The sequence below is a fragment of the Coregonus clupeaformis genome, chromosome 10, assembly GCF_020615455.1.
Source record: "Coregonus clupeaformis isolate EN_2021a chromosome 10, ASM2061545v1, whole genome shotgun sequence".
Classification (NCBI taxonomy): domain Eukaryota; kingdom Metazoa; phylum Chordata; class Actinopteri; order Salmoniformes; family Salmonidae; genus Coregonus; species Coregonus clupeaformis.
In genome coordinates, this window is record NC_059201.1 from 49,248,861 (window position 1) to 49,276,338 (window position 27,478).

At 43.0% G+C, this 27,478-nt stretch overlaps 1 protein-coding gene across 6 annotated transcripts in view; it reads right to left on the reverse strand.

Annotated features, from left to right (window-relative positions):
* LOC121575421 (voltage-dependent L-type calcium channel subunit alpha-1D) overlaps nucleotides 1-24,837 on the reverse strand; it is a 133,253-nt gene extending 108,416 nt beyond the window's left edge. For all 6 annotated transcript variants that reach the window (XM_041888535.2, XM_041888533.2, XM_041888534.2 and 3 more), the window contains exons 1-3: nucleotides 24,633-24,837; nucleotides 11,510-11,927; nucleotides 10,432-10,537 (exon numbers count right to left, since the gene is read on the reverse strand). In XM_041888535.2, coding sequence (XP_041744469.2) covers nucleotides 10,432-10,537; nucleotides 11,510-11,778 — 375 coding nt within the window. In that variant the 5' untranslated portion in view covers nucleotides 11,779-11,927; nucleotides 24,633-24,837. The remainder of the gene's footprint in view (nucleotides 1-10,431; nucleotides 10,538-11,509; nucleotides 11,928-24,632) is intronic.
* Nucleotides 24,838-27,478: the final 2,641 nt, after the last annotated feature.

Consider the following 27,478-nt stretch of genomic DNA (forward strand, 5'->3'; position numbering starts at 1 on the left):
TTGGATCGCTTTTGAGGATGTTCCAGTCTTAGAAATTGACCGAACGGTATGTTCCACTTAAGGTGTACCGGGTGGTTACTGTCTGCATGTAAACGTGTATTCCTACTCTGAGGCTTGTGGAAGATGCATAGTAGACAAAAATAAAAAAATAAAAAATATGTATGAACTCTGGATAAGAGCGTCTGCTAAATGACTAAAATGTCATGTAAAATTTAGACTCGTTTTGGATTATAAGATCCAAGAAGTACAAAAATGCTCGACTTCCTTCTGCTGTGAATTTGAGATTGGGGTCAAAGTTAATATAGGAAATTAACTCTGAGAGGAGAGCGTCAGTACCGTTCCATACGAGTAGGATATCGTCTTTGTATCTTTTCTAAAGGGCGATATTCTGGAAATATGGGTTTTTGTGGACATCATAAATGAAGGTCTCCTCCCAGTGTCCCATAAATACATTTGCATAGTTAGGAGCGAATGCAGCTCCCATTACCTCAAATCTGTTAGCAACTGCCCTCATATTGGAAGTAATTTGATGTGAGGGCTTTTTCAGTGAGACGGAATAAAGTTAAACGGAAGTAAGATACCCTTCGGTCTAACGTCAAGATAGCTAGAGAGCTTGTAGGCCTGCGGGATATTAGTGCAGAGAGACTGAATGTCAAGTGTAACCAAGATGTTTTCGGTGTCACATTTATAGTTATTGATTATCTTAAGCACATCCCTGGTATCTCCTAAAAAGGCTGGCAATGCTGGCACTAATTTTGAGATGAAGACATCAACATACTGAAATAGGGGTTCAATACTGTTACCTGACACTATGGGACATCTAAATGAATTAACTAAGCCTTTTTTCTTCGCCATTCTAAGATATTTCATCAGAATGCGACTATAATATCCTAAATATGCAAAAAAATATTGCAGTCCGTAATTATCTTGTCATTGACGGCACAAAACGATTATATCAGATATCGCGATATTTGGAGTAGAATACAGTGCCTTCGGAAAGTATTCAGACCCCTTGACTTTTTCCACATTTTGTTAGGTTACAGCCTTATTCTAAAATTGATTAAATTGTTTTTTCTCCTCATCAATCTACACACAATACCCCATAATGACAATGCAAAAATAGATTTATATAATTTTTTGCTAATTTATTAAAAATAAAAACTTAAATATACATTTACATAAGTATTCAGACCCTTTACTCAGTACTTTGTTGAAGCACCTTTGGCAGCGATTACAGCCTCGAGTCTTCTTGGGTATGACGCTACAAGCTTGGCACACCTGTATTTGGGGACTTTCTCCAATTCTTCTCTGCAGATCCTCTCAAGCTCTGTCAGGTTGGATGGGGAGCGTTGCTGCACAGCTATTTTCAGGTCTCTCCAGAGATGTTAGATCAGGTTTAAGTCCGGGCTCTGGCTGGGCCACTCAAGGACATTCAGAGACTTGTCCAGAAGCCATTCCTGTGTTATCTTGGCTGTGTGCTTAGGGTCATTGTCTTGTTGGAAAGTGAACCTTCACCCCAGTCTGAGGTCCTGAGAGCTCTGGAACAGGTTTTCATTAAGGATCTCTCTGTACTTTGCTCTGTTTATCTTTGCCTCGATCCTGACTAGTCTCCCAGTCTCTGCCGCTGAAAAACATCCCCACAGCATGATGCTGCCACCACCATGCTTCACCGTAGGGATGGTGCCAGGTTTCCTCCAGATGTGACACTTGGCATTCAGGCCAAAGAGTTCAATCTTGGTTTCATCAGATCAGAGAATCTTGTTTCTCATGGTCTGAGAGTCTTTAGGTGCCTTTTGGCAAATTCCAAGTGGGCTGTCATGTGCCTTTTACTGAGGAATGGCTTCCGTCTGGCAACTCTACCATAAAGGCCTGATTGGTGGAGTGCTGCAGAGATGGTTGTCCTTCTGGAAGGTTCTCCCATCTCCACAGAAGAACTCTAGAGCTCTGTCAGAGTGACCATTGGGTTCTTGGTCACCTCCCTGACCAAAGCCCTTCTCCCCTGATTGCTCAGTTTTGCCGGGCGGCCAGCTCTAGGAAGAGTCTTGGTGGTTCCAAACTTCTTCCATTTAAGAATGATGGATGCCATTGTGTTCTTGGGGACCTTCAATGCTGCAGAAATGTTTTGGTACAGATCTGTGCCTTGACACAATCCTGTCTCTGAGCTCTACAGACAATTCCTTCGACCTCATGGCTTGGTTTTTCCTCTGACATGCACTGTCAACTGTGGGACCTTATTTAGAAAGGTGTGTGCCTTTCCAAATCCCGTCCAATCAATTGAATTTACCACAGGTGGACTCCCATCAAGTAGTAGAAACATCTCAAGGATGGTCAATGGAAACAGGATGCACCTGAGCTCAATTTCGAGTCTCATAGCAAAGGGTCTGAATACTTATGTAAATAAGGTATTTCTGGTTTAGATTTTTTATACATTTGCAAACATTTCTAAAAACCTGTTTTCGCTTTGTCATTATGGGGTATTGTGTGTAGATTGATGAGGAAAATGTTGTATTTAATCCATTTTAGAATAAGGCTGTAACGTAACAAAATTTGAAAAAAGGAATGGGTCTGAATACTTTCCGAATGCACTGTAGATCTGTCATTCTCATTGAAAGCAAGTCTAAGAAGCGGTAGATCTATTCTATGTGAGCGATTTCTATGCTTCACGTTCTTAAGTTTAGTTTTTGCGTCTTTTACTTTCGGTTTTGTACACCAGCTTCAAACAGCTGAAGAAACAATATTTTTGGTTATGGAAAATATATTTCACAGCGGTTTAGATTGTACAATGATTCTCTACACTATAGTTGCTTGTTTTGTCACATAAACTGAAATTAGGCGAACTATTACAGTTTTAGCAACCAAATGGTGGAGCCATTTCTGCTTATTGCATCTTTAATGATTACAAGCATACCCAAAACATGATGCAGCCACCACTACACTTCAAAATATGGAGAGTGGTATATAGTGTTGTATTGATTTGCCCCAAACATAACACTTTGTATTCATGACAAAAAGTGATTTGCTTTGCCAGATGTTTGCACTATTACTTTAGTGTGTTGTTGCAAATAGGATGAATGGTTTGGAAAAAAATGTATTCTGTACAGGCTTCCTTCTTTTCACTCTGTCAATTAGGTTAGTAATGTGGAGTAACTACAAAGTTGTTGATCATCCTCAGTTTTCTCCTATGACAGCCATTAAATTCTGTAACTATTTTAAAGTCACCATTGGCCTCATGGTGAGATCCCTGAGCGGTTTCCTTCCTCTCTGGCAACTGAGTTAGGAAGGACGCCTGTATCTTTGTAGTGACTTGGTGTATTGATACACCATCCAAAGTGTAATTAATAACTTCACCATGCTCAAAGGGATTTTCAATATCTGCTTTTTTTTTTACCCATCTACCAATAGGTGCCCTTCTTTGCAAGGCATTGCAAAACCTCCCTGGTCTTTTTGGTTGAATCTGTGTTTGAAATTCACTGCTCGACTGAGGGACCTTACAGATAATTGTATGTGTGGGGTACAGAGATGAGGTAGACATTTAAAAATCATGTTAAACACAATTTTTGCACAGAGTGAGTCCGTGCAAATTATTATGTGACTTCTTAAGCAAATGCATACTCCTGAACTTATTTAGGCTTGCAATAACAAAGGGATTGAATACTTACTGACTCAATTTATTTATTTATTATTTTTTAAGCAAACGACTCAAGACATTTCAGATTTTCCATTTTAATTAATTTGTAAACATTTCAAAAAACATAATTCTACTTTGACATTATCGGGTATTGTGTGTAGGCCAGTGTAAAAAAAAATCTACATTTAATTAATTTTAAATTCAGGCTTTAACACAACAAAATGTGGAAAAAGTCAAGGGGTATGAATACTTTCTGAAGGCACTGTATGTAGCAGATCTCTGTATGGACCATAAAACCTTTGGTATAAATATTACAGTTTTTTTGGATTGCTTACACACTAAAATTAAAAGTAGTACACTACTAGCAAAACCTTACACTCAAGAAGCAAAACATCAGCCCATATTTGCACAACTATAAGCACATTGTCAACCTTACACTTGTTGCAAAACTCTACACACAGTGATTTGCAAAACACTAAACACACTTAACATACATTACACACATAAATCTATCATGAAGTCACGTCCTTGCAATACCAAAGCACTGACTGTCAAATTACCACACCGTCCAACCAATTGGTTCAACACAGTCATCAGGTGTGCAAACACTCGTTTGCTTAATTGTAGACACACCAATCAGGTGTATAAGCACTATAAAAAGCAGCAGGTGAGTTCATCGGTCTTCAAGCACAATGGAAAGAGTCAGAGAAAGAGTAAGACGAGGAGGAGGAGGAGGAGGAGGACGACGAGGAGAACGAGGAGGAGGACGAGGAGAACGAGGAGAACGAGGAGGACGAGGAGGACGAGGAGGACGAGGAGAACGAGGAGGAGGACGAGGAGGACGAGGAGAACGAGGAGAACGAGGAGGACGAGGAGGACGAGGAGGACGAGGAGAACGAGGAGGACGAGGAGGACGAGGAGAACGAGGAGGACGAGGAGGAGAACGAGGAGGAGGAGGAGGAGGAGGAAGGGGAGGAAGAGGAAGAGGAAGAGGAAGAATAAGACAAGAAGGTGCTCAAAGAGGACCGAATCTGACAAATGAGATCCGCGCAACACTGGTTGACCACGTTGTCAACCACGGCCTGACGCTGAGGGAGGCTGGACTGCGAGTACAGCCAAATCTAAGCCGATATACAGTGGCAAGTGTGATGAGAACATTTCGACTGGAAAATAGGTATTGTAAAAATATCATCATATCAAAAACATCTGCACGGTTTCAGTAACTGCTTACAGTACTATATTATATGCACTATCAGCACTTCTGTTACCTTTTCCTGTGAAATTACTGTACTATTGTATACTGTTTTTTTTTCTACATAGGATTGAGGGTCAGGGACGACAAAGGGGAAGGCCTCCCTATGTTCACAGAACAGCAAGAGAGGGAGATAGTAAACATGGTTTTGGCCAACAATGCTATAACACTCAAGCAGTTCCAAGCTAACATTGTCAATAACCACGCCATTTTCAACGATATCCATCAGGTCTCAACATCAACACTGGCACGCATCCTAAAAAAAAACATATTCAAATGAAGCAAATTTATCGAGTGCCTTTCGAGCGCAATTCGAAAAGGGTGAAACGACTGCGGCATGATTATGCAGAGGTATGTATTCACTTTAGCAGTGTGATCTTGCATACTGTCTCATAATCTTTTACTGTACTGTAATATGTATACTAGATCTACACTGAACTACACAATTTTGCCTGACACTGTTTTTCAGAGAGTTTTACGAATGGATGGAGAGGAGATCCAGCATGAGTTCATTTACGTAGATGAGGCTGGGTTCAACCTGACGAGAACACGAAGGAGGGGAAGAAACATCATTGGCCACAGGGCTATAGTCAATGTCCCAGGGCAACGTGGGGTAAAATATAACTCTCTGTGCAGCCATTACACAGAATGGGGTCCTCCACCGCCATGCCCATATGGGCCCTTACAACAAAGCACTCATACTTACATTCTTGGACCAATTGCACAACATAACAGCAGCAAATCAAATCGATCATATGCAATACATTGTTGTCTGGGACAATGTGTCTTTCCACCGCTCTGCTCTGGTTCAGAACTGGTTTCAGCAACATCCACATTTCACCGTCCTATATCTTCCACCATACTCTCCATTCCTCAACCCTATAGAAGAGTTTTTCTCGGCATGGCGGTGGAAGGTATATGATCTCCGTCTCCAGGCTGAGGTACCCCTCATCCAAGCCATGGAGGAGGCCTGTGACCAGATGGAGGTAGCAGCAATGCAAGGATGGATTCGTCATTCAAGACGTTTCTTTCCAAGGTGTCTTGCTAATGACAACATTGCCTCGATGTTGATGAAATTCTCTGGCCAGATCCAGCTAGGCGAAGAGACAATGTCTAGTTATTTTTTTTATTTTTTTTGAACTTACAATACGTAAAGTGACGTTTGGTTACAGTATTATGAATCTCCATGTCAACATTTTGGGCGTGTTGAGAAATAAATGAGTTTCTTCAGTCTGCAACATTGGTCTTGTGTAGTGTTTGGTGAATTTACATTATATTTGTACTTTGTTGAGAGTAGCCTACTCTAATCATAGGGAAGTAGAAGTGCTAAAAGTGTTTTAGGTTTATCACAGCAGAGTGTAACTCGTGCAAACAGAGTATAGTAATGTGAAACGTGTGTGTTTCATATGGTAACAAAGTGTGGTTTTTAAAAAGAAGTTTATAGTTTTTACAAGAGTGTTTAATTTTGCAAAGGATCTGTAGTGTTTTGCTAATTGGGTGTGTGGTTGTGCTAATTGTGTGTAGTGTTTTGAAAACACGGGCCCTGTTTTGAAAATCGTGCTTAAGCAATCAAAAAAAACTGTAGTATGGTAAGTACGTATTTGTTGCATGAAAAATATAAGGTTAGTTATTACTGCCGCCAGTACAGCCATTGTGAAAATAACAAGGCTCGTTGTCAATGAATTGCGTAGTTTCTGTTGTCGGCTTCTGATGATGTGCGCTAGTCACGAGTGATGTCCCATTCCTTAGACATATTTATCCCTACCACTAGTTGCTCTGTCTTCGAGGGCCAGCATTGGGACATAGCCTTAGCCTCCTCTCAGCTTGCTGAGCTCAAAATAAGATACTGAGTTTGAACAGTACCTCTCTCTCTCTCTCCCTCCCCCCAGTTTACACTGAGTCTGTCACTGAATCTAATCTGCATGGCATTAGCGCCTCGTGATAGGATGATAGGAGCCAGGGGACTCGCCTGGTTGGCCCTCTGTGACAGCCAGGCCATCCACCCCGACACTGTGCCATCCCCCTGCCATCATGGTTCTCCCATCATCAGCCCTAGCCAGCCAGCTCACCTATGGGCCTGCAGTGCAGTAGTGTGTGTGTGTGTGTGTGTGTGTGTGTGTGTGTGTGTGTGTGTGTGTGTGTGTGTGTGTGTGTGTGTGTGTGTGTGTGTGTGTGTGTGTGTGTGTGTGTGTGTGTGTGTGTGTGTGTGTGTGTGTGTGTGTGTGTGTGTGTGCGTGCGTGCGTGCGTGCGTGCGTGTGTGCGTGTGTGTGTGTGTGAGAGAGAGAGATGGCAGCGCTGTGCTCTGGAGTTCTCAGCCCTCGACCCCTGCTGGCTGCCATATTCAACCAAGTCAGCGTTTCTACACTCTCACATTCCTCCTCCTGAGACCTCTGTGTGTGTGTATTGTAGTTAGTACAGTACATTTGGTGCACCAGCCCTAAATCAACCTCCTACAGTATACCTACTGCCATTGGAAAGAGCAGAACTGCACAAGTCACCTAAAAACTAAGACTCACTGAAGCTTGGCACAAATACATGGCAACACACACTCAGCGGTCAGTTTATTAGGTACACCAGCTCGTGCCCGAAAATTGTTTGCTCCTACAGACAGTGAGTCACGTGGCCGTGGCTTGCTATATAATGCAGGCAGACAGGCATTGAGGCACTCAGTTACTCTTCGATTAAACATTCGAATGGGCAAAATGTGGATCTGTCAATCAGCCTAGCCCAGCCGTTCCTCATTAGCTGCCATTTAGATACATCCCCATTCACATGAACCCCCTCATACATCCATACCACCTCCCCACAGTTTAATGGCAACACTGCTACTGCGGAGTGAATTCATAGCCACTCTCTCTAGAGACTTTTATTGAGGTTGAATCATCATCCTACCATATGAACATAACATAAGGTGTTCTGTAGCAATACGTACCTAGGCTATATACAACGTACATTCCATAGAGTCGACTTTAAATGACACCATTGTTAACTCCAGGGCCACACATACTTTATATATGGCTCTGGTTTATTCCCCAAAACTACAGAATCAGATCCCCTGTTACATTTCATCTCTATTTTTCCAAAGCTACATACAGTACTGTTACATACATTTCATATGGGTGGCCCCAGCAGGAATTGAACCCACAACCCTGGTGCTGAAGGCACCATGCTCTACCAACCGAGCCATACAGGACCACATTTTTCCCTGATACTCACCCTGATTTATGAACATTGCAATCCCTCACTAAGAAGATGCTCTTTTGGTGCCACTGTACAACATGTAGTTGAACACCAACCGAGCCCATAGATTACACAATACTGTAGCACAGACTGTATTGTCCCAGATGACCTACTTTCCTCCTCCTATGCACCACTGTGCAAACAAATACCCTGGGGTCACCCTCCTGGAGGTCACACTGGCAAGCATTACACCACACTTCTCCTCTCAAGTAGTAGACCACATCTTAGTATCTTACAGTAGAACGTCTTCGTACAACCGCAGCACAACGGCAGGAACACTGTGTATGCATGTATGTGTAGAATCAATCAAATGTGATTTCTATAAGCCCCATACATCTTTTAAAGCAGTAGGTGAGTTGAGGGTTACAAAACAGGACAGAATCTAGCTTTCTATCGCTCTCAGCCATCCTGCTCTCTCTCTCTTTCTCTCTCTGTTTCTCTCTCCCTCTCCCCCTCTCTCTCTCAGACATAACATTCAGAGAAAGCCCAGCAGTCTGCTCTCTCTCTCTCTCAGACATAACATTAAGAGAAAGCCCAGCAGTCTGCTCTCTCTCTCTCAGACATAATAATAATTGGTCATTTAGCAGACGCTCTTATCCAGAGCGACTTACAGGAGCAATTAGGGTTAAGTGCCTTGCTCAAGGGCACATCGACAGATTTTTCACCTAGTCGGCTCGGGGATTAGAACCAGCGACCTTTCGGTTACTGGCACAACACTCTTAACCACTAAGCTACCTGCCGCCCAGCAGAGAAAGCCCAGCAGTCTGCTCTCTCTCTCTCAGACATAACATTAAGAGAAAGCCCAGCAGTCTGCTCTCTCTCTCTCTCAGACATAACATTAAGAGAAAGCCCAGCAGTCTGCTCTCTCTCTCTCTCAGACATAACATTAAGAGAAAGCCCAGCAGTCTGCTCTCTCTCTCTCTCAGACATAACATTCAGAGAAAGCCCAGCAGTCTGCTCTCTCTCTCTCTCAGACATAACATTAAGAGAAAGCCCAGCAGTCTGCTCTCTCTCTCTCTAGACATAACATTAAGAGAAAGCCCAGCAGTCTGCTCTCTCTCTCTCTCAGACATAACATTAAGAGAAAGCCCAGCAGTCTGCTCTCTCTCTCTCTCTCTCAGACATAACATTAAGAGAAAGCCCAGCAGTCTGCTCTCTCTCTCTCTATCAGACATAACATTAAGAGAAAGCCCAGCAGTCTGCTCTCTCTCTCTCTCAGACATAACATTAAGAGAAAGCCCAGCTGCCTGCTCTCACCGCAGTGAGACAAATGAGCTGTTTATGAATGAAGCTCTCCAGCTAAATCCTGCTCATGTAAGAATCCAAATGTCTGTTGTCTCGCCAGTGGACTATGCATGCACACACTCTCAGCTGTAGAAGCCCTGCTTTGAACACTATATCACCCATAATTCATCAGTCTACACAGACACACCGTCAGACTCACATGCACAGGGGAGCATAGAGAGATGAGGATTTCTAAAAATAAAAGCTGAATGAAATTCTGGTGCACTGCAGGAACGATATGACATGACAAAGTACAAATGGAAAGAGCATGGAGATGATTCTCCATGCAGCCAATGCCTGGACCCATAGTCTCTGTGGTTCCACAAGAATAATCTTCAAACAGGAGTTAGCACACACACACACACCCACGCACAGCAAGACATTTACATGTAATACACATTAATAACGTATTACCATGGAACAGCAAGACATATCCCATATAGTACCTTTAAACACTAGTCATGACAACTGCTTGAGTTCCTGCACCTCTTATTGAATACTGACTAAATAGTACTGTGGAGTTTCTGCACCTAAATATAAACAGTACTGGCACACAACATGAGTACCGGCACCTATTACAGTCCAAGTCAAGCACTGTCAACCATACACAACCATAATAACACTGCAGGGTCAAGCATAATAACCTGAAAACAGAGGGTGCCCATTGTCCTACAGCACCTCCACAGAGACTTCAATGACACAACAAGGCACCTGTACCATGAACGCTGTCACTGCCAGAGCACACAGCAGCAAACCCAAGGAGTCATTCACAGTACAAGGTGAAAACAGCAGAGGCTCCTGGTGAAGTTTCCCTTTGGTACAGATCTAGGATCAGCTTACCCTCACCCAATCCTAACCTTAACCATTAGTGGGGGGGAAATGCAAAACTGACCCAAGATCAGGGTCTAGGGGTAACTTCACCAAAAACCTCTCCAGAGCACAATAGGGGTCAAAGGTAATGCAAGGGGTTCGGAGGTCATGGGGTTAATTTGGGGAGTCAGGAGTAATGCTGATGTATGTACTCACCAGGTCATGGTTTGTGGAGTTGGAGTCATCCTCAGGGAAGGGGATGTACACAGCTAAGGCCATACAGTTGGCAAAAATAGCAATTAATATAAAGATATCAAATGGCCTGGAAGACAAGGTTAAGGGAAAATCATCAAAGCAGTGGATCACATGAATATATTCACAATGTCAACATTTGACTATTTCCTGTTCAAACAATAGTCATCAAACACAGACAGAGTTCAAGCCAAAGACATCGGAAGTTGCGAGAGTCAGAAAAAGTCATAATGACATTAAAAATGCAACTTGGCAATTCAGGGCCCATCTAAATAACATGAGATCATTTGCAGAGTTATCACAGTGTTCGGATGACTGTGTCTTCTGGAGCAGCAGCGTCCCAGCAGAGGCTCACACAGCTGTGTCGTGTCACTGAGTCACCCTCGCCCCACCAGTATTTTAAGATTTAGGACGTGGTGACTTTCACTGCGCCTTAGGAGGCAGCAAAAAATGACTTTGTTCTTTCATTTCTTTAACCTCCAGTTGACTATTCTCTTGCACGCACCGCCGAAAAAACACAAAGTCTAGAATGATTCCCGCATCGCTGGCTATAGCTGTCAAATAATCTGTCTTTCCCTACAGTAGGCTACCTACGCTAGAATGAACTGATTAAAAGTAAATGTTGACTTGCTGTTTCACTTTCATACTCTTGTTTTGGGTCGTGAGTCACACTCTGCAGTGAGATTAACATGAAGGTGTGTCTCTTGTCTAGTTGTACTGGAGTGTGAGGGGTAATGGAGATGGGATACAGTCTCTGCACATGGCTAAACTAAAGCTAGGCATGGGCTAGGTGCAACTCAACATTTAACCAACTGTACGGTTCAGACAAACGGAAATCATGAATTGGTGCATGGGCGGAAATTCGCCTGATGGCCCTGAATCGACCTTAACTGAGCCCCTGATGGTTCTTCTCATGCACTCACCTACACATCACACACTGCAACACACACTAAAGTACAAGGTATAGATTACCGACATCCAGCCAAACATTCCCCTGACCCCCCAGACACACACACACACTCTGGTCTGTTGTGAAGGATACTTCCACTCTACCAGGCTGATGCAGGCTCTTCGTATGGGATTGTTGAGTTTGAGGCAGAACAGGGCCCTGGCAGGCCTGGTGTTGGCGTTGCTGCCCTGCTTCTTGCTTTTGGCGTACTGCGCCCGCTTCTTCTGTGCCAACGCGCCCACCGGGACGGTCGGCACCGGGACCGGGGCAGCCGGAGGGACAGCTACCGGACTGGGCACCGGCGGGGCGACTGGGGTTGCAGCTGGGGCTGCCGGGGCAGAGGCGGGCCCGTTGGCGCTCATGGTGTGGGAGTGGCTCTGTGGGGCGTGTCCAGCAGCATGGATCTGCCAGGATAGAGGGCGGGACTAGAGGAGGGGCACAGGGCGGTCTGACCAATGGGCTGGCACGTCACCAGGGGAAGGGACTCTGGTGCTGCTGGCATAATTTGCCTCTGAGAAAGAGAGTAAGGGGGAGAGAGTGGTTACCAATCCATATGTTTATATAGAAAACGAATAATTGATCATCACTACTAACATCATTAGTAGCAGGTTACTGTGGTGACATTATCACGTGAAAACTGGTAAAGGTAAACAAATAAGCAAATAGCGTTATAGTAGAGTTTCCAATTCAGCACCACGGACATTGATGATTGGAATCCCCACAATCTCACATTCAGAACCACAAGACCATGAACAGCAGCCATCTCAGGCGAAGCTGTGTCAATGGCTAAGAATCACCTGAAGATAAATAGGCTATAGGAAGGCTTCTGGAAGGTTCTCCCATCTCCACAGAGGAATTCTGGAGCTCTGTCAGAGTGACCATCGGGTTCTTGGTCACCTTCCTGACCAAGGCCCTTCTCTCCCGATTGCTCAGGCGGCCAGCTCTAGGAAGAGTCTTGGTAGTTCCAAACTTCTTCCATTTAAGAATGATGGGGGCCACTGTTCGTGGGCCCTTCAATGCTGCTGAAACTTTTTGGTACCCTTCCCCAGATCTGTGCCTCGACACAATCCTGTCTTGGAGCTCTACGGACAATTCCTTCGACCTCATGGCTTGGTTTTTGCTCTGACATGCAAATAGACAGGTGCGTGCCTTTCCAAATTATTACATTTACATTTTAGTAATTTAGCAGACGCTCTTATCCAGAGCAACTTACAGTTAGTTAGTGCATACATTATTTTTAAATATTTCATACTGGCCCCACATGGGAATCAAACCCACAACCCTTGCATTGCAAACACCATGCTCTACCAACTGAGCTACATCCCTGCAGGCCTTTCCCTCCCCTACCCTAGACGACGCTGGATTCGAACCAGGATCTCTAGTGGCACAGCTAGCACTGCGATGCAGTGCCTTAGACCACTGCGCCACTCGGGAGTTCATGTCCAATCAATTGAATTTACCACAGGTGGACTCCAATCAAGTTGTAGAAACATCTCAAGGATGATCAATGGAAACAGGATGCATCTGAGCTCCAGTTCGAGTCTCCCGAGTGGCGCAGTGGTCTAAGGCACTGCATCGCAGTGCTAGCTGTGCCACTAGAGATCCTGGTTCGAGTCCAGGCTCTGTCGCAGCTGGCCGTGACCGGGAGACCCATGGGTGGTGCACAATTGGTCCAAGGTAGGGGAGGGTTTGGCTGGCAGGGATGTAGGTTCGTTTCCCATGGGGGGCCAGTATGAAAAAAAAAAAAACATGTATGCATTCACTGCAACTGTAAGTCGCTCTGGATAAGAGCGTCTGCTAAATGACTAAAATGTAAATGTCATAGCAAAGGGTCTGAATACTTATGTAAATAAGGCATTAGGTTTTTATTTGTTATAAATTAGCAAAAATGTCTAAAAACCAGTTTTTGCTTTGTCATTATCGGGTATTGTGTGTAGATTGATGAGGGGAAATGTTTTATTTAATCAATTTTAGAATAAGGCTGTAACGTAACAAAATGTGGAAAAAGTGAAGGGGTCTGAATACTTTCCGAATGAACTGTATGTCAGACACAAGAGCTAATATTTCTCATTTCCTTAAAATGTATGAAAAAACCTAGGCCTACCTTAGGCTTTCCGAAAGTAGGCTATAAGATAATGAATTGTCAAAGAAAGTATGAAGGGGACCGCTATGCTATAGCATGATGATGAAATTGACAATCATTAAAATAGAACCAAATACACGCAATATGTCCATAGCCTATTTATCAGAGACGCTGATTATCGAGGGGGAGAGTGTTGGAAAGATTTTTCAAATACTGTGAGGAACTATTATAATTTGAATGGATGTAAAAATAAAAATAAAATAAAAAAAACTTTGTTGACTTACTACGTGAGGTGAAGAATGAATGACTGAGATGCCCAGCTGGGCCAGGTACTATGCGTGCTCAGGCAACATTAACAGGACCGAGAAACCAGTATATTATTTTCAGCTGTAGGTTGCATATTTCTAGTTCTGCCTGGTTCAGCTTAGTTCTCTTATTCCGGTTCTCTACTAGGAAAACTATGCCAAACCAGGCAGAAATAGAAGTATGCAACCTATAGAATGAAGGAGAAAAGATTCTGTAGGATTCTGGTACTGTAGTGGTTCCATCCGTAGTAGGGAAATGGCATTAGACAGTTAGTTATGTGAATCAGACAATGAATCAAAACATTTTATTACAGTTTGTAAAAAACGGTTGTTGTTCAAAGTGAGACCTTTCACTATATAAAAATGAATCAAAAATTAGAAATACAAAGGCATTATTTATATATACAAACTGTATCAGTTAGTGTCGCTGCAACAATGCAACATTTTTCACTGCCAGAGTAAGCTTCTAGGCGATTCACTCTAGTTTTGACAGGGTAATGGAGTGACATCAAACTAAGGTGTGCCTGTCCGTTTGACTGTGTGATGAGGTTAGACATGATAGCTTAGGCTGTTTGGATGTGGTAGAGCAGAGTCAACCCAATTACAACACCGTTGCAGGTAAAATGAGTGAGAAGGCTGTATTGTAAAACTGAATGTCAGTGACTGGAAATTCACTTGCTGGGTGGCATGGTGGGCTGGGGAAGATGAGACTGTGCTTGAAGCGAATGTCTTGTCTGCGGTCTACGGCCAGCTGGATAAGACTCGGCCGGAAGTAGTGAGTACAGGGTTCGTAGACCTTCTTAACCATCCACTGTTTGGACCCCTTGCAGAAGATTTTCTTGTAGTGCACGTCTCCTGAAAATACATGGTTGTAGTGTCAACATTTAGACTCAGTTGGTGAAGGGATGTAGGGCATCACACCTGTGTTGGTAAAGGTGTCAACAGATGGGTCCTAAGTGATTAGAGAAAGGCTAGTGTATTGTTTGGAGACAATGATGCCTCCCTCATGCCTGTGGATCCAACATGCAGCCAATTTGTGTATATACTTTGGGTATATTTCAACAGGGCACTGCATTTTACAAAGAGAAAAAGGGTAGACTAAATAACATGATAACATGGTCTGGAACATACTCTGTCTGGTCCTCTAACCACCTGTGAACCCCATAACACAAACAAATGCATACAAACACTACCCAAATTCATGTTTATGCCAAGCTTACTGTACATTGAGCAAGCTTGGTCATCAGTTTGTAAAGATCTGATCAACTTACCATCACCACACCTTCAGAGCTGGAGATGTTGGTGGAATCAGATTCTGTAACACCTACAACAAAATACATAATACACAATTTAACCACCCCGCTAATTTTTTTGCTCTCTAGTTGGATAGCAGTGGCTAGTTTAGCACAACAGAAATATTGTCAGCTTGCTGTTAGCCAGCTAGCTAGCGTTACTCGGCAGCAAGATTGCTTGAGTACCAACCAATGAACCATAGACAATTTACAAATGCATCATTGCTACCAACACACAAACAGATATTGAGTTAGCTAACAATAACCTGGCAATTCTATTTTTAGAAACTGAATGTTTTCCAGACAAGAGTTAGTGGAATACATGGCTACCAGCTACTGCCATTTGCTAACATTAGCTAGCTAGCTAATGTTAGTAAAAGATAGAACTAACAAACATGTTTACGTTACTCTGCTGAAGGCAACTACCAGTCTAGTAGTGACTACCATAGCATAGGCTAAATTGATGGACACTGTATCCAAAATATACAGTGAGGGAAAAAAGTATTTGATCCCCTGCTGATTTTGTACGTTTGCCCACTGACAAAGACATTATCAGTCTATAATTTTAATGGTAGGTTTATTTGAACAGTGAGAGACAGAATAACAACAACAAAATCCAGAAAAACGCATGTCAAAAATGTTATAAATTGATTTGCATTTTAATGAGGGAAATAAGTATTTGACCCCCTCTCAATCAGAAAGATGTCTGGCTCCCAGGTGTCTTTTATACAGGTAACGAGCTGATATTAGGAGCACACTCTTAAAGGGAGTGCTCCTAATCTCAGCTTGTTACCTGTATAAAAGACACTTGTCCACAGAAGCAATCAATCAATCAGATTCCAAACTCTCCACCATGGCCAAGACCAAAGAGCTCTCCAAGGATGTCAGGGACAAGATTGTAGACCTACACAAGGCTGGAATGGGCTACAAGATCATCACCAAGCAGCTTGGTGAGAAGGTGACAACAGTTGGTGCGATTGTTCGCAAATGGAAGAAACACAAAAGAACTGTCAATCTCCCTCGGCCTGGGGCTCCATGCAAGATCTCACCTCGTGGAGTTGCAATGATCATGAGAACGGTGAGGAATCAGCCCAGAACTACACGGGAGGATCTTGTCAATGATCTCAAGGCAGCTGGGACCATAGTCACCAAGAAATCAACTGGTAACACACTACGCCGTGAAGGACTGAAATCCTGCAGCGCCCGCAAGGTCCCCTGCTCAAGAAAGCACATATACAGGGCCATCTGAAGTTTGCCAATGAACATCTGAATGATTCAGAGGAGAACTGGGTGAAAGTGTTGTGGTCAGATGAGACCAAAATCGAGCTCTTTGGCATCAACTCAACTCGCCGTGTTTGGAGGAGGAGGAATGCTGCCAATGACCCCAAGAACACCATCCCCACCGTCAAACATGGAGGTGGAAACATTATGCTTTGGGGGTGTTTTTCTGCTAAGGGGACAGGACAACTTCACTGCATCAAAGGGACGATGGACGGGGCCATGTACCGTCAAATCTTGGGTGAGAACCTCCTTCCCTTAGCCAGGGCATTGAAAATGGGTCGTGGATGGGTATTCCAGCATGACAATGACCCAAAACACACGGCCAAGGCAACAAAGGAGTGGCTCATGAAGAAGCACATTAAGGTCCTGGAGTGGCCTAGCCAGTCTCCAGACCTTAATCCCATAGAAAATATGTGGAGGGAGCTGAAGGTTCGAGTTGCCAAACGTCAGCCTCGAAACCTTAATGACTTGGAGAAGATCTGCAAAGAGGAGTGGAACAAAATCCCTCCTGAGATGTGTGCAAACCTGGTGGCCAACTACAAGAAACGTCTGACCTCTGTGATTGCCAACAAGGGTTTTGCCACCAAGTACTAAGTCATGTTTTGCAGAGGGGTCAAATACTTATTTCCCTCATTAAAATGAAAATCAATTTATAACATTTTTGACATGCGTTTTTCTGGATTTTTTTGTTGTTATTCTGTCTCTCACTGTTCAAATAAACCTACCATTAAAATTATAGACTGATCATGTCTTTGTCAGTGGGCAAACGTACAAAATCAGCAGGGGATAAAATACTTTTTTCCCTCACTGTATATGATTAAGTTGATGGCTTTCAGAGTTAGCTAGCTAGCTAGGGTAGGTTACCTCTAATCATGCTCTTCTCTTGAGATGATGTTGTTGGTTGATCGGAGGACTTCCGTTTTGTTTTGAAGGAAAAAAATTGATGGTAACGTTATCGCATCACTTCTCATCTGGCGTCGGTTGAACTACCCATCAGTTCAGACTGAAAATCCCTCTGATAATCTTCTGGCTGTAATGTTAGTTAGCTAGCTAGCTACTCTGTGTGTTGTTCCGTCAGAGCTCGTCCAAGTTCGTGGGCAAGCCCCATCTACCTTGTGGGTAGGGGTGTAACGGTTCACCAAACCCACGGTTCGGTACGTGTTGCGGTTTTTGGATCACGGTTCGGTTCAGTTTCGGTACAGCGTGAAAATGAAATGCCAAGAGTTACACTTTTTTTTTTAATAGAAAAAACAACTAATTGGAGGTTCTAAGTCCGCAACAATGCTTAAACCACATTAGGATACAATTTTTGAGGTCTGGGTAAAATCTAGATACTTTCATGTAGCTGTGCACCAGCAAGAGCCTTGCTTGCTTAGCTGTGTTTCTGTAGCACACGTGATTGCAGTTTGCTGAAAAAATCACCACTGGATTGATGCAAATAATCATGATATCATTCTGTCAGATATGCATAGACTACTTTGAAGTTAACATAAATTGAGAAGGTTTTTGGGAAAGCCTTTCCGTCTACCAGAAGATGGTTGTCATTAGCATCATCGCTAACGGCTACATGTGGCAGACAAAGGCGCACACACAGAAAGGGGCATTCCCACGCCGTTGCCTCTTCAGAAAGTTGAAGGAAAATACGAATCACTTATGCATTTTGTCTTATCATCATCTTGAGCGAATAAAACAATGTTCTAATAAATTCAATACATTTAGTTATTTCCTACTATTCAATAGACTTCTACTGGGAACTAGTTCCCGGCTGCGCCTCACAAAAGGATAGTTTGAAATGCGCCAATTAAGTTTTGAATTTTGATTACAATAGGCTCTAGTTGTTTTAACGGAATAGCCTACAAAGTTTTTCAGCTCAGATTACTCAAGAACAACGCAGTGTAGGCATGGTCTATAGGCCTAGTGTATATATATACAGTACCAATCAAAGGTTTAGACACACCTACTCATTCAAGGCTTTTTCTTTATTTTTTACTATTTTCTACATTGTTGAATGATAGTGAAGACATCAAAACTATGAAATAACACATATGGAATCATGTTATATGTTACATGTTATATTTGCGATTGTTCAAAGTAGCCACCCTTTGCCTGGATGACATCTTTGCACACTCTTGGCATTCTCTCAACCAGCTTCACCAGGAACGCTTTTCCAACAGTCTTGAAGGAGTTCCCACATACAGTGCCTTGCAAAAGTATTCATCCCCCGTGGCGTTTTTCCTACTTTGTTGCATTACAACCTGTAATTTAAATTGATTTTTATTTGGATTTCAAGTAATGGACATACACAAAAAAAATCTAAAAAATAAATAACTGAAAAGTGGTGTGTGCATATGTATTCACCCCCTTTGCTATGAAGCCCCTAAATAAGATCTGGTGCAACCAATTACCTTCAGAAGTCACATAATTAGTTAAATAAAGTCCACCTGTGTGCAATCTAAGTGTCATATGATCTCAGTATATATACACCTGTTCTGAAAGGCCCCAGAGTCTGCAACACCACTAAGCAAGTGGCACCACTAAGCACGGGGCACCACCAAGCAAGCGGCACCATGAAGACCAAGGAGCTCTTCAAACAGGTCAGGGACAAATTTGTGGAGAAGTATAGATCAGGGTTGGGTTATAAAAAAATATCTGAAACTTTGAACATCCCACTTAGCACCATTAAATCCATTATTAAAAAATTGAAAGAATATGTCACCACAACAAACCTGCCAAGAGAGGGCTGCCCACCAAAACTCACGGACCAGGTAAGGAGGGCATTAATCAGAGAGGTAACAAAGACACCAAAGATAACCCTGAAGGAGCTGCAAAGCTCCACAGCGGAGATTGGAGTATCTGTCCATAGGACCACTTTAAGCCGTACACTTCACAGAGCTGGGCTTTACGGAAGAGTGGCCAGAAAAAGCCATTGCTTAAAGAAAAAGAATAAGCAAACACGTTTGGTGTTCGCCAAAAGGCATGTGGGAGACTCCCCAAACATATGGAAGAAGGTACTCTGGTCAGATGAGACTAAAATTGAGCTTTTTGGCCATCAAGGTAAACGCTATGTCTGGCGCAAACCCAACACCTCTCATCACCCTGAGAACACAATCCCCACAGTGAAGCATGGTGGTGGCAGCATCATGCTGTGGGGATGTTTTTCATTGGCAGGGACTGGGAAACTGGTCAGAATTGAAGGAATGATGGATGGCGCTAAATACAGGGAAATTCTTGAGGGAAACCTGTTTCAGTCTTCCAGAGATTTGAGACTGGGACGGAGGTTCACCTTCCAGCAGGACAATGACCCTAAGCATACTGCTAAAGCAACACTCAACACTCAAGGGATGTAGCTCAGTTGGTAGATTATGGCGTTTGCAACGCCAGGGTTGTGGGTTCGATTCCCACTGGGGGCCAGTATGAAAAATAAAAATGTATGCACTCACTAACTGTAAGTCGCTCTGGATAAGAGCGTCTGCTAAATGACAAAAATGTAAATGTTTAAGGGGAAACATTTAAATGTCTTGGAATGGCCTAGTCAAAGCCCAGACCTCAATCCAATTGAGAATCTGTGGTATGACTTAAAGATTGCTGTAGACCAGTAGAACCCATCCAACTTGAAGGAGCTGGAGCAGTTTTGCTTTGAAGAATGGGCAGAAATCCCAGTGGCTAGATGTGCCAAGCTTATAGAGACATACCCCAAGAGACTTGCAGCTGTAATTGCTGCAAAAGATGTCTCTACAAAGTTGTCACGCCCTGACTCAGGGGACGCTTAAATGTTGAGTCAGGGTGTGTATATTCTTTGTTGTGTGTTTTCTATGTTTCAATCTATTATGTGTAGATCTATGTTGGCCGGTGTGGTTCCCAATCAGAGGCAGCTGTAGCTCGTTGTCTCTGATTGGGGATCATACTTAGGCAGCCTATTGGCACTAGTGGGTGGTGGGATCTTGTTCCGTGTAAGGTATGTTGTGTGTGCTACCTTGGACTTCACGTGTCGTTGGTTTATTGTTTTGGCGTGTGTTTATTCAGTATAAATAAACATGTACGTACAGTGGGGGGAAAAAGTATTTAGTCAGCCACCAATTGTGCAAGTTCTCCCACTTAAAAAGATGAGAGAGGCCTGTAATTTTCATCATAGGTACACGTCAACTATGACAGACAAAATGAGAGAAAAAATCCAGAAAATCAAATTGTAGGATTTTTAATGAATTTATTTGCAAATTATGGTGGAAAATAAGTATTTGGTCAATAACAAAAGTTTCTCAATACTTTGTTATATACCCTTTGTTGTCAATGACACAGGTCAAACATTTTCTGTAAGTCTTCACAAGGTTTTCACACACTGTTGCTGGTATTTTGGCCCATTCCTCCATGCAGATCTCCTCTAGAGCAGTGATGTTTTGGGGCTGTCGCTGGGCAACACGGACTTTCAACTCCCTCCAAAGATTTTCTATGGGGTTGAGATCTGGAGACTGGCTAGGCCACTCCAGGACCTTGAAATGCTTCTTACGAAGCCACTCCTTCGTTGCCCGGGCGGTGTGTTTGGGATCATTGTCATGCTGAAAGACCCAGCCACGTTTCATCTTCAATGCCCTTGCTGATGGAAGGAGGTTTTCACTCAAAATCTCACGATACATGGCCCCATTCATTCTCCCCCTTTACACGGATCAGTCATCCTGGTCCCTTTGCAGAAAAAATAGCCCCAAAGCATGATGTTTCCACCCCCCATGCTTCACAGTAGATATGGTGTTCTTTGGATGCAACTCAGCATTCTTTGTCCTCCAAACACGACCGAGTTGAGTTTTTACCAAAAAGTTCTATTTTGGTTTCATCTGACCATATGACATTCTCCCAATCCTCTTCTGGATCATCCAAATGCACTCTAGCAAACTTCAGACGGGCCTGGACATGTACTGGCTTAAGCAGGGGGACACGTCTGGCACTGCAGGATTTGAGTCCCTGGCGGCGTAGTGTGTTACTGATGGTAGGCTTTGTTACTTTGGTCCCAGCTCTCTGCAGGTCATTCACTAGGTCCCCCCGTGTGGTTCTGGGATTTTGCTCACCGTTCTTGTGATCATTTTGACCCCACGGGGTGAGATCTTGCGTGGAGCCCCATATCGAGGGAGATTATCAGTGGTCTTGTATGTCTTCCATTTCCTAATAATTGCTCCCACAGTTGATTTCTTCAAACCAAGCTGCTTACCTATTGCAGATTCAGTCTTCCCAGCCTGGTGCAGGTCTACAATTTTGTTTCTGGTGTTCTTTGACAGCTCTTTGGTCTTGGCCATAGTGGAGTTTGGAGTGTGACTGTTTGAGGTTGTGGACATGTGTCTTTTATACTGATAACAAGTTCAAACAGGTGCCATTAATACAGGTAACAGGAGGACAGAGGAGCCTCTTAAAGAAGAAGTTACAGGTCTGTGAGAGCCAGAAATCTTGCTTGTTTTTAGGTGACCAAATACTTATTTTCCACCATAATTTGCAAATAAATTCATAAAAAATCCTACAATGTGATTTTCTGGATTTTTTTCTCTCAATTTGTCTGTTATAGTTGACGTGTACCTATGATGAAAATTACAGGCCTCTCTCATCTTTTTAAGTGGGAGAACTTGCACAATTGGTGGCTGACTAAATACTTTTTTTCCCCACTGTATATCACGCTGCGCCTTGGTCCGTCCCGTCCTTCAATGAACGTGACAGAAGATCCCACCAAGATCCCACCAAACGAGGACCAAGCAGCATGCCCAGGCGGAGCGAATAGCCATGTCACAGGTGGGCAAATTGTGGTCATGGGAAGAGATATTTGCGGGGAGAAGACCATGGGCTAAGGTAGATGCCCAGGCAGGAGAGGAGCAATGGCAACACGGAGGAGGCCGGTCGAGGAGGAAGCCCGAGAAGCAGCCCCAAGAAAAAAAATTGGGGGGGGGGCACACACGGGGTGGTTGGCGGAGCCTAGGGTTAGAGCAGAGCCAACTCCCCGTACTCACGCGAAGAGGCGTATGACTGGGCAAGCTCCGTGTTATGCGGAGCTACGTACTGTGTCGCCAGTACGCCGGCACAGTCCTGTACGTCCTGTGCTTGCACCACGCACGTGCCGTGCGAAGATGGGCATCCAGCCAGGACGGGGTGTGCCGGCTCAACGCTCCTGATCTCCAGTACGCCTCCTTGGTCCCGCATATCCTACGCCAGTTCTACGAACTGTATTGCCAGTGCACGTGCACAGCCCAGTGCATCCTGTGCCAGCACAGGTATGTATTCATGCGGGTTCACAGTGCGGACCGAACCAAGGATTCTACAGATGAAATGAAAATATGCTTGCTAGCTTGTGGTGAGGAGATTTTTTTAATTTTTTATGACAAAAACGTAATGTTGTTGATATAGTAATGACTGTACACTCTCATCAAAATTATTGGTACTGTTTTATGCGACATAGGTTAGTCACTAATGATGCATTGCATAGCAGTATGCTTTTTGTTAGTCTTCTTAATCTAATGTCTCTTGATACAGGAGTCAGTCAGTGTCCTCTGTCTTCCAGTGTTGGAGGACATACATGTGTCAGTGTCAGTGTCAGTTATGGAATGTTGTCACTGTCACCATCATGAAGGGGGTCATGAGATGATCTCACTCCTTCAGCCCACCTATACAGTCACACGAGTGTAGTAACACTATAATAACACATTAAACGCATAGTAGTACAAGTAACATTGTAATAACATAGTAACAACTGCATAATTATGTCCAACAAGACCAATAATCCAATCTACATTCTTTATAATTTAATTACACAAGGTAAGTGTGGGTAATCATTAAAATCACAGTGTCGGCAAACAGGGCATAGTAGCCTATAGGTTGAATATCTGCTGAGTCTCATGATTGGAAAATGAGGAGAAAGATTTTTGGACCCAGTAAAGAGTTGAGTGAAAAAGAGTGGTTAAAACTGAAACGCACAGGCAAAGCTAATACAAATATAATGCATCTATAAAACATTATTGTTGCATTATGAGGATACAAAGTTAAAACATTAGTCTATCAAAATAATGTAAGCAAGGCTCTATAATTAAAGGCACAATACTATGATATGTGACTGGGTGATGGACCCGACCATGCCATCACAACAAAGAGGGGACACAACCATATTTGTAAACAAGATGAAATTATTCACTGAAAAATGCTGCCATACGTATTAAAATATCACCGCATTTGACATGCTTCCGGAGTCAAAAACACAAGGATAAACTGCGTGAATTCAAAGATGTCCCTAATACATAACTTGGTCAAATTTTATAAGTCCTTGAACTGCGAGTGCTAGGCCCCGCAGAGAAAACAAGAAGAAGCTGAAAAAGGTCACATTGCCTGAATATTCCCAAGAGCTTATAAAATATCTCAAATTCCGTGGATAATAAGGATAGAGCGTTATAATCATTTTTAGCACTGAATATGAACACATTAATCCTGAAAGCACCAACCATTAGCCTAGTGTTGTCATCATAGGCTTCTGTTTTCCTTGGCTGTCCATATGGAACAGTAGCCTATGCAGAATACATCCAAACGACAGCGCTTGTGAGATGATTCTCACATGGATGTAAATGGACACACGGCGCACTATAACGTGATGTAAATAGCGACTGACATTCCCACGAGCGATTCGTGACACTTGAACAATAGGCCTACCCTTCACCAAACGTGGTCGTATTTCTCCTTGAACACACTGAGGTACTTCGTCAAATCCCTAAAAAACGGTGTAAAATGACAGTCCGGCTGTAGGCGCTCATTGTGAAAATGGAGCAATGTATGGCGGTCAGATTGTCCTCGCGATCCTCAGGAGAAACAGCCAGCGTTTTACTAGGTTACAATGGGTTACAAAGCCCACTGATCGGCTCCGGTCTAGGGACACACGGTCTATGGCTTTTTGCCGGGCGTTTGATCCCCCGCGACGAATTCTGAGAAGGGATAGGCTACAATGCAGCCACCGAACTTCAGTCCAAATGACAAGCATCTATCTCGTTCACTAGGCTACTGTCATGATAAATGGGAAATAATCTACGCAAAGCTATTCTGAGATATGCTCAACAAAATAGCAGGCAATATGAAGGACACACTTAGCAACACGGTTTGAAAAATGAAATGGACACTGTCACCTGAGCTATATTGTTCTGGTAAGGAAATGATGAAAAAGCAGACATTACAAAACCATTCTAAACCCAGTGTCGCTAAGCTAACATGCTAACTTCAAACCCTATTCCAGCCCAAAAAAAACTTACCTTTTCTGAAGACTTATTATTCGGCAGATACCTCAGCGTTATCCACTCTGTAGGGAAAGTCCAGTGCTTTAACTTAAGTCCAGTCTCAAACGGCGATTTAAAATTCATTAGCTTGAGGGCAGGGGCATTAATTAAGCCCTTCCATGTTGATCGTGGAAAGCATGAGACAGGAGAGTGTGCGCGAGGGAGAACAGAGCACCCTCGTCCGCTGCACAGCGCTGATTATAGTCACCGCGTGAGCTAACAGTGAAATAAGCACATCAGAATCAGAGCTCCCTTCCTTCTGGCTCTGTGTCCCTCCTGATCGTGCACAAGCCTCTCTTCATTTACACAGCACGGAAAAAGTCACCAACACAAAAGAGCCATCATTAATATATATACTAGGTCCACTAATTAGGTCTAGCCTACTTTTAATTGATTTTAATGAACAACCTCAAAATAAAATTCAACCTCCTCAATTTGGGAGGCTAATGGTACATGCAAATAACATGACTGACTGACTGAGACAATACTGACATGGTGACAAGAGTCCTCTGATTTCATTGCCTTGATTAACTTGGAAATCTGGAAACTGAAGGTTCATGTTGATAAATTATATCAATTATTATTATCAGTCCAAAAAAAACATATTCATTCCATGAATGAAAAATGATAAATTCCAGTTGACATGGTCCAAGTGGAATGACCACATGACATATTGAAGAGAGGCGCACGCAGCATAGCCCAGCCATACCGTGGATGACCCGCAAATGTAATCCCCCCATTTGCTTCAAACGGCTGGGGTACAATTTGAGTGAGCTTTAGTGTCTGTCATTTAAAGTAAATCTGCTGCAGCAGCCAGCAGAGAAAGTTAAATTGACAAGTGTTGAAAGTAAAAGTGGATCCAACCGGGACACACACTGCATTAATGAAGCAACCCATGCCATGAACCCGAGCAATAGTAATGGAGTCTTTTTGTAGGCACTAACTCCACCATGGTTCGTTGGACAAAGCATATGGGGAAAATGAATGGAGTTTTTGTAGGGTTTTTGGATAAACCCGGAAATAAGGTCTGTGGTAAACACAGGCTTAGGAGATCTTATACCTTTTGTCCTATGAGATAATCTTCATCAGATAATGTCACTGTTAATTTTTGAGCATTTATGTAATTTAAAAAATCACATAGAGGCTTCATAATTCATAATGGTAATCTTAACTGACTGATATTATCTCATAGAACAAAACGTATAAATCTCCTAAACCTGTGTTAACCTCAGACCTTATTTTCAGCGGTTATCCCAAAACCCTATTCTTTCCCCAGTCATTTCCGCCATAGGAATGTCTGAACTTCCGGGTTTTAGGACTACAAGCTGGTGAGCTAGATTGAGTTTGGACTGGGAATTCAATCAACTCTACTTGGAATTTGGGGAAATATCTATTGTCAGACCAGTAATGAGGACATGATACAAGTAACCCATAAGAGACCCCTACACCATCCTGTTCTGGGATCTATAAGAAAATAATTATCTCTCTTTGTCAGACTAGACAGGAAAGAGAAGCATATCAAGCTCTCTAATACCTTCACTTTTGGGATGGGTAAAGTCCAAAACGGTTAGAGCCTTTCTGACACCAGAGGCGTGTTCACCAGGAACCAAATGGGAGCAAACAAGCAAAAACAGGGAAGGACTACCTGAACTTGTCCAACAAAAAACACTTGCTTTTTACACATTGCAAAATGTTCTGTTACGGTTGCACCAATGAATATCCCCCTTCCCTGTCTGACACATTCAACACTGACTCATCCTAATGAATGAACGCCTAGCTGCATGTTCATTACCCATATTATGGAAATGTGAGAGACAGAAAGAAAGGGAATAATGTTGCTCTATTGTTCCCTTTAAAGGGCGATTGCACTTCCTGATTTGGCCTCATTTTAGATTTTGTTCATTAAGAAATGCTAGTGGCCATGACTGAATTCAAACGTGAGTTGGTTTCTGATGTGGTTTGACGTGGGTGTCTCATGTGTGTTTGCAGGAGGGAAAAGTTTGCCAAATTATTTAGCCAATTAGCTTCAGCTGGCTGGTGTGCGACCGTGGCAAAGTTGGTTTGACTTTGGATAGCCTATCTCTGGGGCTAGATAGGGACCATCAATACATTATTAAATGTAAATAAGACAATATGTTCATGTTGCCCATCTTTTAGTTCTCATTAAATGCTTTCAATATTTGTTTACCACAGGCATTACAATCTGGTGGCAGAAATTCCCTCAACCACAGACTATGTTCCCAGAAATTAAACACCAAGACAAAATAAACATCCACCAAGTGTTGTATAACAGTAGTTGTACACATAACCGCGGGAAGTAGGGGTGCTGAGGGTGCTGCAACACCCCATGAATAATCTGAAAAAATAACATATGTATTAAATATATTTTTTCACAAAGGTAGTGCACTGAGCCTTTAATAGTCCTGTATTAGCAGACCATATTGCTGTCTGCAGTGCAGGCAAAAACGTCTTTCCACCTATGGTGGTACACAATGTATATTAAAGTAGAATCCACATGGCCAGTCCGTCAAGCGTTTGTCAGCCAATCATTACCTCTTAGCTGAGTAAGTGTTCCGTAATGGCAGAGATTGATGTCACTACAGAAAGAGAAATGGGAGATTAACCCGAAAACCACAAGCAGTGAGCGAGAGACTAATTGCAGATATTTTTTCCTGACCATGTGAACTAATCAGGAAAACCTGTTGGTTATATGAGTTTTTGCTGCTCAAGTAATCTTGGTTAACCCATAACTAAAATCTAGCGTAATTTTATGTTTATTTAGTCTGTCCACAAGAGATTACTGCTCAGGTCATGTGGTCAGG